General features: G+C 46.4%; 1 protein-coding gene across 1 annotated transcript; it reads right to left on the bottom strand.

Annotated features, from left to right (window-relative positions):
- Positions 1-668: 668 nt before the first annotated feature.
- On the bottom strand, positions 669-8,358 carry XIRP1 (xin actin binding repeat containing 1). The gene has a single exon (XM_084859409.1). The coding sequence runs from the start codon at positions 8,356-8,358 to the stop codon at positions 739-741; it is 7,620 nt and encodes a 2,539-aa protein (XP_084715535.1). The 3' UTR covers positions 669-738.
- Positions 8,359-12,783: the final 4,425 nt, after the last annotated feature.

The following is a 12,783-nucleotide window of genomic DNA, read 5'->3' as shown; positions in this document are numbered from 1 at the left end:
CCTCTATCCAATGAAAATGTACGAAAGTAGAGGGTGTTGTTAGCTACTAGAAAAACTATTCCATCACCAATTGATATATCTATACGAGAGAAGGCGTTTTTGTGTTTTTGTGGACATATGACAAGGGTGAATGGGAAGGAGAGTTCCATGTTGCAAAGTTTCTGTAGATAGCAAGAAGTGGAAAAGGGTACAGTAAATGAATGTGTTTCTCAAAATATTGGCTCACTGATCCTTTACTTGCGTTCAGTACTAGTCTCTTTTGCGTCTGGCTATCCGTTATTGCTGGAAACAGTGTGTTGGACCTAAGCCTGAGACAGCAAGGCAATTCTTATAAGAAGTCCTAAAGGCCATGTATAAGGCTCCTGAAATAAGCCACCTGATTTGTTTCTTATTTTCTCTTTTTCTTTTATCCGTGAGACCTGAATTCCAGTTCTATATTGTGATGGCAAGCTGATGGTCTTCAAGAACAGGTTATGAATGTGTTGGTTATATTTGTACACAAACAGTAACACTGTATTCCAACTGTTTTGCAAGGCTTAGTTTTTCCTAACTATCATGTTTGTTCATTTGTTTAATATACAGGCCAATCCACAAATTGTTTAATCTTGAATACACTGGGTTTAAGTCAGATGAGTCCTTTTAAAATCAACAGATTGAACTGGCTTAAGTCTGAGTACTCTGCATTAACTAGTTTGTAGACTGCTGGCGTAGTTGTTACCCTCTGCCAAGAAAATCCATCTATTTCTTTGCTGGCTTGGAGTTGCTAAAAGTGACAAAGACCACTCCTGTATCCTGGTGCCCACCATTGGACTGGAAGTCTGCTGGGCTGTTGAGGTATCTACGAAGGATTGGAGATGCAGTCACCTCATATCTGGTAGGGCAGGAAGCCATATCGCATGTGGAAGAGGTTTGAGTCTCTGACTGTTTGGTTACAGTAGTGGATGAAGTGATTATTTTGTTTCCAAACTCGTCCACCTCCTCGTACTGCTCAGTCACGGTTCTGGTAGCTCCATAGAGCTTGGATCCATCAGGGCTTGTCTGAAGTTCTAGTATGCTTTTCTGCCTCCTTGGATTTGATGGGCTTAGAGCACTCAAAGAAACTTTGGACAATGTGTCCCGATCCTTATCGCTGTTGCTGCCAGTGTGATGATGGAGTTGCTCAGGACTGCTGAGATGTTGTTGCTTAATTAAACTTGCTCCTTTCTTCATCTGAATGAGCTCCTCCTGTTCACCTTCACAGAAGGCCAAGTTGCAGCCGTCAGACCTCACTGATTTGCGTGGCAATGTGCTAAAAATGTCCTGAGCGAGTGTTTCCCTTTCTGTTGTAATTTCATTGTAATTGGATGAGGGAGAGTGTGCCATTTTGGGTGATTCTGCAGTTTTCCGTGCAGCAGACTGAATGGAGATGTAGGAAGGAGAAGGAGAGCTCGCTCGGGGCTGAATGATGTGGGGAACCTCCAGCTCTACTTTGGGCATCTCTTGCTTTTCTTGCTCCCTTTCACCTTCCCAGGATGAGTTCTGCATTCCTCTCTCTTGTTTGGCTTTGCTGGAGACAATGCTGATTTTGCGAATGTTGTTGCCGGCAGCAAAGCTCTGAGAATTCCCAAGAGACTCCTTGAGAAGTCCCGAGAGTCCGGCTATGTCTGATTCAGATTTCAGGCTAGAAATGGAACACAGAGCTTTCCTGATGGCCTCTTCAATGTCCAGAAGTCTGCTCAGTGTCTGTTCTTTTAAGTGGATGATCTCAGCACTTGCTCTCTCTAGATCTTCAAAAGCTAACTCAACAGAGGAAACACTGTCCGAATCTTCCTTTACTTCCTTCATCTGCTCAGACTTTTCTATTGTGGGCTGCTTCGTTTGGTGAATCTTGTGATGCACCACCCAATCAGGGACATTCTCAAACAAGCTTCTCAAGGCTTTCACATCCACCTTAGAGGTTTCCTCCTCAAACTCCTTCACTCGGGTTAGAATTTCCTGGAGCGCCTCCTGCCTTCGCAGGTTCTCAAATATCTCCATGGCTTCCTTGACATTGCCTTTCATGATCTCCTCCTTGTGGACAGACAGTCTCTTGCGACGTTCATCTTCAGTTTCTCTGCAGTTTTTTTCCCGCCTGACCACCACCTGCTTCTCCTTCTCTGTGTTTTGTTCAGTCTTCATTTCTGGGCCTCTTGACCCCTTGCTGTTCATAAATTGATGCCCTTTAAAGAACTGCTTTGATTGTAAAGATGAAGATGCTGAAACAGCAGCTTCTGAGATCTCTTTTTGTGTTTTTGGACTTGTTCTCAGGTTATCCTTTGAACCTGAAGATCCAGGTGAGCCAATCTCTGATGATGAGGCATGTGTTGTGACCGTTCCTTTCCTCAGAATATTGGCGTGGCACTTTGCAGAGAGATATGGCTTCCTCTGACCTTCCAGGTTAGCAAGACATGTTTGGCTTCCAAGAGACAAAAGAGAGTCTTGCCCACCAGGCAATCCACATCTGTTTTCTTGTTGGTATGGGAATCCTTGGATTTCCATAGTTGGATGGCAGTTCCCTCCTTCACAGCCAGCCAATCCATTTTTTATTGCCTCTGATGAAGGCTTGTGGTCAGCCCCTTCCACTTTGCTCTTCTCTTCCTTCTTTGCCTTATACTTTTCTTCTGCTACTTGCAGAGGCGTCTTGACCATCTCTTTTATTGCTGTTTTCTCAGAATGAATGTCCTCAACAGTCATTGCCGCAAGCGACGGAGGCACAGGGAAGCCTGTTGGATGCTGTCTACATGCAGATTGCTCCCGTACCTCAGTCCCACAAGATGCGCATGCTTGGTTTGCAATGGGCAAAGTCTTTGGTTTGTTGTGCTCAACTGCGGCTGGAGTTTTGGAAGGGAATGGAGGGGGTGCTGCCTTTCCTGATGGCCCTTTGTTACAGCCAGTTGGGTGGTGGGGAAGTGCTTCCTTCAAAAGGAACTCTGGTTTGGGAGGTGGAACAGGTTTCTTCCTGGGTGGGGCAATAATGTCTGGCTTGGGGGGAAGTTGCGGCTTCTCTACAAGCCTCTGATCACTTGGTTTGGCAGGGGCAGGCAGCAGAATCTTAGGAACGGGTGGTTGTACAGGTGAGGAACACCCTACAGCATCAGCGTCTCTCTCTTTGGTTGAGGGCGAGTGGCCTCCGGTTCTCATCACTGAAGCTGGAGGAGGAGGGGGAAAATCATTAAGAGCTTGTGAGTCTGTAGCCGCTACAGCAGCTGCCTGGTCACTAACAGACTGAGCCTCGTTTTTCTTTCTACACACGGAATAGGACTGCCCTGCATTCCTGTATATCATAGCTGCTTTAAAATCTCCTTTGGAGACATTAACGTTAGACTTTTCCAGGGACTCGAGCGTGGCTTTTAAGTTGCCACGGACAACATCCTCTTTCTCTACTTGCCTCTGTTCTGTTGCGGCACTCTGCAGGGCTCTGATAGCTGTCTTTACATCTCCTCCGACTATAGCATCTTGCTCTCGTTCTTCTGGAACGGAGTGCTCTTTGTAATCGGACTCAATAAATGGATTTACATAGGACTTCACTGGCTTGGCAGCATAAAGGCCGTCCTTAATACTAAGATCTGCACTAGGCATGAGGCGGCCATCTTGGCAGGCTGCAAATGGCAGCACGCCTCCCTGTACATCCTCGGAAGCACTGACCTTTGCAAGTGATGCCGTGCTCTTCTGAGACACGTGTGCATGGGACTTCTGGGAGGTCTCCTGCACTCTGATGAAGGTGACGTTGCTAGCTTGCTGTTGCTTGGTGGCTACACAGCCTTTTTTGTGTGCTGTGGTTTGGATGGTCACTGCTGGGGGCTGTGCAGTGGTGGCGGTGAGCTGAATATCTTCTGTCGGCTTTTGCAGCTTGCTCTGGACTTGGTGCTGGAGGCTTTTAGCCTCTGCTGTGGCTAGTCTTAGACTCTGCATTGCTGCTTGGAGATCACTCCCGGGAGACTGCATTTTGGGTTGTGCTGTCATCTGGTTGATTCTCCCTGCTGTGGAACAGTGGGAAGCTCTGGGCTTATCATCCTTCTGATCTGACACTTTGGTGGAGTCTGTTCCTTTCTTTTTATCTTTCGGGATTATTTCTTCTCTCACTACCCTGTTGCTACCGTTCTGTGCCTTTTGCACTGCCCGGATGTCTAATTTAACATTCCCAGCAACTACATTTTCTTTGGCTGTCATTGGGGGTGGAGATTGCACAAGACAATGTGGAGTAGGTCCTGGGACACTCTCATGCATTGCCTCCCTTTCTAACGAACCTTCTTTGCTCTCACACAAGAACACTCGCTTAGCCCCACTGCTAGCCCCTAGTATCACATCGGCTGTTGTGACCACTTTTTCCTCCTGTACCTTGGCAGGTACCGCAACCTCTTGCACAGTTTTTAGTGGCTCCTCTTTTGCTTGGGAGGAAACTAGGGATTCTATCTCTGACTCCCTTTGGAGGTTCTTTAAGTAGTCGAGGTCTCCTTTCTCAATGCAGCTGGTGTACAACTGGACGTTGCCTCTTTCGTTGTCCTCTCGTCTGATAGTTGCTGTTGCCCTGTGCTCTTGTGAAGAAGCCAGCAGGTTCCCAATCATCGACTTTACATCACCCTTAACAAATCCGTGCTGCTGGGCAACACAACGAAGAGAATAGAAAGTCATCTTTACTGTTCCTGTCTCTGTCTCCTGCATACTTATTCCTTTCTTGACTGAGGCATCTTCTTGACTAAGAAATTCCTGGAGAGTCTTCGCCACATCATCCCTCAAGTCCTCTTTTCTTTTCTCTGCTTTGCTAGGGTCCAACAGCTGAACTGGACTGATTTTTATATTTCCATTCTCCTCTTCCTGCACCAACACCCCCTGGGCCTCCACATTGGTCCTCTGAAGTATCTGCAACAAGATCCTTTGCAAATTGCCTCCCATGACCTCTTCCTTTTGGATTTCTGGGGCTCCTTGGCTACTGAGTTGATATTTTGCCATCTTGACACTCTCGGTATCATTGGCTTCAATAAGGATGCCACTGTGTTGGATGACCAGATGGGAGAAGAGAACTTCCAAAGTGTATGTTATTGTTCTCTTTTTTACTTCCATTTCTGTGCAGTATTGAGAAGTGCTGAGTTTATCCAGAGGAGTGCTTTCAAACAACCATGTTGTGCTCTTGACGTTGGCCTGAGGAACCACCTCCAGGGGCTCAGCACTTGCAGAAGCCTCTGAGTCTTTGAGGCTGTCCATGGGCTGGGTCTCAAACAGCCAAGTGCAGCGCTTCACATCTCCTTTATGGATATTCTCTCTCTGTACAGTGCTCAGGTTGGAGGTGCTTTCAGATTCTCCTTTCAAGGAGTCAATAGGCTGGTTTTCAAAAAGCCAAGTGGATGTTCTTACATCCCCTCGCTGAACATCACTGACGCTAACCATCCTCACATACTTCTTTTGATTCAGTTGCTCTGACTCAAAGAGTTGCTTATTGGAGCGGACATCTCCCTTCTGCACATCATCAACAGTCCTCAAGACTGGCCTCTTTTCATCAGCGATGGAATCTAGAGGCTCTGTTTCAAACCTCCATCTGGCCGCTTGGACATCACCCTTCTTGAAATCCTCTTGGGTAACAGCCCTGATCACAAACACCTCTTCATTCTTCTTTATCTGATCCAAGGGTTTGGTCTCGAACTGCCATCGGGCACCTTTCACATCACCTTTCATGATTTCGTCTTTCTTCACAGACGTGACTTCGTGATATCCTCCATCTTTGTCCTGGATGGCATACAGGGGCTGGGTTTCAAACAGCATGGTGCAGGATTTGACATCGGCTTTGTTCATCGTCTCTTCCTGGATTTTCTCAATTTGCATCTCATTCTCCTTGTCATGGATCTGACCTAGAGAGTAGGTTTCGAAAACGAATCTTTTGCCTCCAACATCTCCACCTTGGATGTCCTTTTCAGGGGGCATCTCTTGAATACCCTCCATGCTGCTTTTCAAGGTGTCCATGGGACAGTTTTCAAAGAGCCAGGTAAACTTGTGCACTGCCCCTGCTTCAATATTTCCATCTGTTGGGATATCAGTTTCGTTCGTGGCTTTACTTGTTTTATCAACTGAACCCAAGGGCTTGGCTTCAAAAAACTCCTTCACCCTGGACACTTCTCCAGACTGTATTTCCACACGACTGGAGTACCTGATTATTTTCTTTGAATCAACATCACCAGTGATATTATTGATTAAGGGTTCTGTCTCAAATAGGTGTCTGACTGTTTTCACATCTACCCCTTGTAATTCGTCTGGGCAGTAGGCCTTGCTGACCTGCAAATATTGCTCTTCCTGGCCTTTCAGGGAATCCAAGGGCTGCGTTTCAAACATCCACGTGCATGACTTAACATCAGTGTGTGGCATGGATTCTTCACTGTCCTGCTTCTTCCCATCTTTTTCATATAGGGCACCAATTGGATGTGTCTCAAACAACCACCTGCAGGTCTTCACATCACCCCCTTGGGGAACATCTCCTTTCTCTAGTACTTTCTGTTGCTCTTGGTTCATTTGGCTGTGGATGACATTGATGGGTTGCGTTTCAAAGAGCCACTTGGCTGTCTTGACATCCCCAGCCACCACTTCCTGCTTAGTGACACCCCTGATAATATCCACTTTTTGGGTACTATCATCAAACTGATCCAAAGGCTTGGTCTCGAACATCCATTTGTAGTTCTTAACATCTCCGCCAGTAACTTCCTCTTCTCTGCTCACAGAAGTGACTTTGTGGAAATTGCCAAAGCAGTCCTTGATGGCATACAAAGGTGTTGTCTCAAACAGGAACTGATTGGCTTTAATGTTCCCGGGTGGTGTTTCCTCTCCTTCCTTGACAGCCTCCTCAGTGCTCACTTGTCTAATGCTATCTAAAGGGAGTGTCTCAAAGAGACTCTTGAAGGCTTTCACATCCCCTTTTTCCACCTCTTGTATGTTAGTGGTCGAGAAGTCTTCAGGGGGAGATTTGGAGATGCTGCCCAAAGGGCAAGTCTCAAAGACATGCTTCGTTTGTTTCACAGCTCCTTTCTCCTCATCTGAAAGCTCTATTTTCTTTAGATGCCCCACTTCAAAATTGTCCTTCAGCAATTCCATGGGTTGGGTTTCAAACAACCAGAGGGTTGATTTTACATCTCCTTTGATAACTTCTTCTTTGGCTGGGATGCTGTCAGAGGCTTCTCCTTTCAGAGTGTCAAGAGGCTGAGTCTCAAAAAGCAGGCACTGCTTACTGACATCGGCCCCTTGGATAAGATCTGGAGATGCCTGGAAGTCTGCTTCCTCCACAGTAAGCTCTCTTATGGCGTCTAGGGGCTGAGTTTCAAACAGCCATTTCGCTCCACTGACGTTTCCCCTTGCTGCCTCCTCTAGCGATATCCCTCGGATGACTTGCACTTTGGACGTATCCTTGTTGATGGTGTCCAGAGGCTGGGTTTCAAAGAGCCAACGGGCTGTCTTCACTGCATTGCTCTGTATTTCTTCTCGGCAGACAGATTTGATCTCATGGATGTTCCCTGTTTTGTCTCTGATCGCACAGAGGGGCTCTGTTTGGAAGAGCTTGATGGTTTTCTTGACATCGCCTTTGAGTTCTTGGATTTCTGACTTGAGTTGCAAGATGCTCTGCTCCTCCACCGAACTGCAGCGGCCCAAGGCATCTAAAGAATGGGTTTCAAAAAGCTGGGCAGCCCCTTTCACGTCCCCTCTCTGAACAGGCTCTTTGAGGACTGCCTCTTGTAACTCAGTTTCATCCAAATACATTTTGTTCAAAGAGTCTAGTGGCTGGGTTTCAAATAACCACCTAGCCGTGTGCACGTCATCTTTGGTGTGTTCTTTCTCAGATGCCTTGGCTGAAGCAAGCAGCCTCTCCCCATTGGTTGGCTGGCTTTCAAACCTCATGGATCTATTCTTCACATCTCCACTTGGGATGTTTTCCTCCTCGGTGAGCTTCTTGGCAGCTTGATGTTCTCCAATGGAGTCCAGTGTCCAGTTCTCAAAGATCCAGCGCATGGATTGAACCTCCCCTGGAAGCACCGCATCTAGATTCACTGAGGCCTGTGCATTGGGGTCATCTGTGCTCAGCATCTCTGCCAGATCCTCCGTCACAGCCTCTTCCAAATTTTTCCTGAGCTCTGGATGCATGTGGCGGTAGAGCCGCTTCAGCTCATTCACTTGACGCTGCTGATAGAACTTGGAGAAGGATTCCTTAGGAGGAGGTAGAGGCAGTGGGTTGGAATCCTGGTTCCCAGTCACTGAAGCTGGGGCTGGAGCAGAATCCTGAGGGGGAGGAGGAGGGGGTGGTGGCAAGTCCTCATCTGCCTTTTTGATGTTGGCTTTAGAGGACTTTTCATTCTGAGCTTCTGCCATCTCTAAGGAAACAGTGGGCTAAACATCAGCATAATGTCTCCACCAGTGTGCCCATTGTTAGTGGGAAAGACCAAACCCATGCAGTAGCTTTGGTTAATGCGCATATACACCTGTTGATTCCATACCTCCAAGGCGTGCTAAGCATCCAACCACTGCAAACCCCACCACTGGCTTGTGATTAATGGTGTTAAATGCTCTCTAGTCACAGCAACATACTGCAAAACAAACTCAGTCCAGGCACTTGTACATATTTTGGCCTCTAATTCCTATCTGCATATTTACTGATAGAGAAACAAAGGCAGCTAATGAAGCTGGTGTAAAGCTACCAGGCACAGGTAACATTGACAGGGTATGGAGCAATGTAAGGAGAGGCAGGGAGGGCACCACTCCCACCCTACACCACGACTGAGATGTGAGCAACAGCCACCTGTTGCTCTTGAGTGCATGCCGTCCCCTCCCCAGTGTCTGCAGGAGAGCCATGGGACATTCTTGTGCCAGCTCTACAGATGCTGACAAGAAACAGACCTGCAACGCTGGCTGAACTGGAAGATCTTGGCTGAGGGACTTTGTGATCTGTAGCTCTTGAGATCATGTGTGCCCCTCAGTAGGGATGGGGGGAAAAATTTGTTCAGTAATTTTGTACTTTTGAACCTATATGTGAACCAAAATTTTGTTATCCTTTGAAATGGATTTTTGTGAGCCGCCCAGAGAGGTTCGTCTATTGGGTGGTATAGAAGTGAAATGAATGTATGAATGAATGAATGAATGAATGGATAAATAAATAAAATGTGCTCAGATGTACACGTAGCGGCTGGGGTGAGGCCAGTGGGTGCAATCCCAATTCATGTATGCTCATTGTATACACACGGTCATTTGTACAGGGCAATTACAAAATGGGATATGTATCATCTGCTGCAGCTCAATATAAGAGAGACCAAATTCAGAGTGTAAACGGCAATGGTTTGACAGTGTGCCTGTAATTCTTTTTTTTTTTTTTTTAATAGTTGCTTATTTAGACTTGCATCCCACCCTACCCTGAGGGCTTGGGGCAGATAATTCCACTGCCTGGGGGTGGATAATAGAATTTGGGGAGCCCTTAGGTAAGATGCTCTCAGGAGACACCTCCTCCTCTTTGCCACTGTTGTTTCCACTGTCCATTTGTTTGCCCCACCCTCTGGGCCCATGCCATCTTCCAGGCAGAGAAGACAAGGAATGTGGAGGTTACTGCCCCTTCTTTTCATGCGTTTCACTGCTCCCTCGGTCAGAGAGGGCATGTGCACAAGCAGCAACAGCAGGAGGGAGAAGCAGCAGTGCAGCGGAGACGCCAGAGATTGCCAGCGCAACTCCCTTGATGGGCAGGGGCCTTAGCAGATGCCTGATAAAGTCGACCAGTGGTGCTTGCCCTGGGTGTGTTTGGATAACAATGGCAACCCACCCCCAGCGAAAGAGAATGCAACATTATCCAATTCAGTAAAACGTCTCAGGTTTTTCCCAGTTTAATCCTGGGCACCAAAGGCCAGTCATAAATGGTAAGTATTATGGCACTTTGTAAAGTCTGACAACACTGGAATGTAGGAGGGAATTTGGGGTAGGTGGGAACCAGGACGGCCTCTTCACCTCATTCCTGTCTGGATGTGATGTGCAGATGGCACCATGAGGAGGTATTGCACATTGTTAGTGCATTTCGGAGAATGTAACGGGGTATCTATGAGAATTCCGAATTTAGACATGCAAATCCCACACTTTTTTTGTACACTGTGAGTCAGTAAACAAGAACCTGGAACAATATATTAATAAACAAAACGTCACAAGAAAAAACAGTATACTGCAATCCATACTGCAAAATTATTCCAGTTCCAATGGCTTTGACGCTCATTTAAGTTCATCTGCATTAGTGGAGTTTTAATCACAAGGTTATTTTGACTGTCATCCTGAACCACACAACTGGCTGCAGAAACGGGGTTAGGCAACTGCACCCACGTTCAAACAATATCCTACCTTGCTTGCTTTCGGATTACCGAGACAATTAAAAGGGATCTTGTGTAGGAAATTCTGACAGAAACATAGAATGACAGAAAGTATTTTTATGTAACTAAGTATGTATGTAACATTTTATGTAACATTTGTAGACCTAGAAACTATATAATTCCTATATAAACTATATAATAATGAGTTCCTTGGAGGAAAAAAAGGCGGGATATAAATGTAATAAATGAATGAACAAATAAATAAATAATTTGATGTTGGCATAATAGCACAGTTCTTTAAACCTATTGTTTCCAAACGTTCTGATCTTTCAGTTTCACTGTAGCCATAACTACATTACAGACCAAACTGGTTTAACACTTATTGTCTTCTTGCCATAGACTCCTGGGAACTGTAGTTCTGTGTGGCTAAACGGTGGATAGGGAATGAGGTGGACTAGAGAACAGAGAATCCTCCGTAGCCTTGCCGACTATTATTCCTTAGATTCTTTGGCAGCATTCATGACAGCGATACAAACAATATAAGTTGTAGTGTGGCAGAATCACCCCCAGATGTTTTTTGTATATCTGGGGTAGACAACATGTGGCCCTCCAGATATTTTGGCTTCCATTATCCCTCACGATTGGCCATACTGGCTATGACTTTTGGGAGTTCTAGACCAAACATCTGGAGGGCCACAAGTCCCTCCCCCCTGCTGTATACCTCGATGTAGCGATGTCTGCTGCTGGGAAATCCGTTTCTTTTTTGGCTCTATGGAGTTCCGCACCATGCCCAACTCTGTTTGCATTTGCAGGCTGAGCTGTGGCTTTCCCCCCGAACTCCGGGAATTTTTTGCGCATTTTTGGTGTCAAGCTGTCATTTGTGCGAATAGAGATTTGTGCAAATTATGACAGCGATCTGCACATGTTGCAGCCAAAATTTGTGTAATTTGTGCAAATTGCAGCTGAAATGTGTACAAATTTATGCAAATTGTGCAAATTACAGAAATATGTGGAAAATTCAACTGTAATTTTCACAAATTAAAAACCAATGAAAATCCATGAACTGGCCCTCTGCAAGTCAGGCTCTGCAGTAGAAAATGGACTGAAGTCCAGGGTGCTGAACTGAGAAAAGCTGGTTGAGCTCCATCCTGCAAATGGATTCCTCCTACATCCTTACCTTGATGTCAACATGAACATAGCACTTCTGAATATTTGAAGTTTTGGCAAGTCTCCCCAGATATTCAGGTGTATGAAGCTGCATTATATGTAACTCCTTGCACAGAGGGAGATTGCCATAAAAAAAACACTCCTAGCATGGCATTAACATCCCCCCCCCCTTCTCCTTTGCTTCAGCATGACCATTTGCTGGAGAAAGGCATTGCTTAAACACTTTTGGTGGCTCAGAAAAATGGAAGAAATGTAAAGCATGAGACGCTTACTCGTTTGGTCAGACCACCGTAGTGATCAGCAGCAGCAGCTGCCTGAGCCAGATAGAGAGCAGACCGCTCCTTCACAGAGGGGAAAGAGGATATCCTGTATCCTTGGTGAGGTATGTGGCTTCTGTCGTCTGAGTCGCCTAAAACTCCTGGTGTCCACTCATCTGGAACAGAGACAGACATACATGCTAAGAATCACACCAGCGTGCCAGCATCAGTAAGTAATATTTGTACCTATGTGAAGTGGAGGTTTATTCCTCGCCACCCCCATGAAGGCTTGCTATTTCAGGATCCAGACTGCATAGGATCCCTGTGAGGGGTCAGCAGCTGGTGGCCAGTTCACCAAACCTGGACCTCTTGGTGGGCCCTGCAGTTGCCAACCCCAGAAGCAAGGGAGGAGTGTGGATGCACAGCAAATGTGGCAATGGGACTTGGCGCGACCCTGTTTTGCGGGTGGAGAATGGCGCTTTGGTCCAAACCAGCTCCTTTGTTGTCAAAGTGGCCCCATGACAAAACTGATTGTTGACCCAGGAAGGGTCTAATGCACAGCAGTCATCGTCTTCATCACAAGGTGGCTTTTTGCTGATAGCTTGGGATAGTGCAGATTCATGAAGATCCTTGTTCTTCCCTGCCCTCTGTGATGTGTGTGTGTGTGTGTACGTACATACACAGACATATCACACAGTTTAGGTCACATGACAATGCCTTCAAATGCATTGGGTATACATGGAAATGGAAATGCTTTCTATTGCATCAGGAATGGAGGAAGCTTTGCTCGCTCGACCAGGGGATCCTGATAACCCATAAGTGGAGGGCAGCAGAGTTGCTGAGCTGCAACACCCAAGTTCCCACCCGTCTGCTGTGTTGCTGATGCCTCCTGTTCCCTGCCCTCTAAAGTTGCTGTGTTGAGGGACGATTGAAAGGTGAAAGGTTTTCTGTGTATGTCATCCTTCCCCAATGTGGCGACCTCCAGATGTGTTTGACTACAATTCCCATCATCCCCAGCAAGGATTGCAGCCCAA

This window comes from Heloderma suspectum, chromosome 5 (genome assembly GCF_057233095.1).
Source record: "Heloderma suspectum isolate Gila_16-S chromosome 5, 16-S_ref, whole genome shotgun sequence".
Classification (NCBI taxonomy): domain Eukaryota; kingdom Metazoa; phylum Chordata; class Lepidosauria; order Squamata; family Helodermatidae; genus Heloderma; species Heloderma suspectum.
The sequence above is the reverse complement of the archived record's forward strand: the minus strand, read 5'-3'. Positions and strand labels throughout refer to the sequence as shown.

Excerpts from the sequence above, each read along its gene's own strand:
- XIRP1 (XM_084859409.1), bottom strand. The coding sequence starts at position 8,358 with ATGGCAGAAGCTCAGAATGAAAAGTCCTCTAAAGCCAACATCAAAAAG.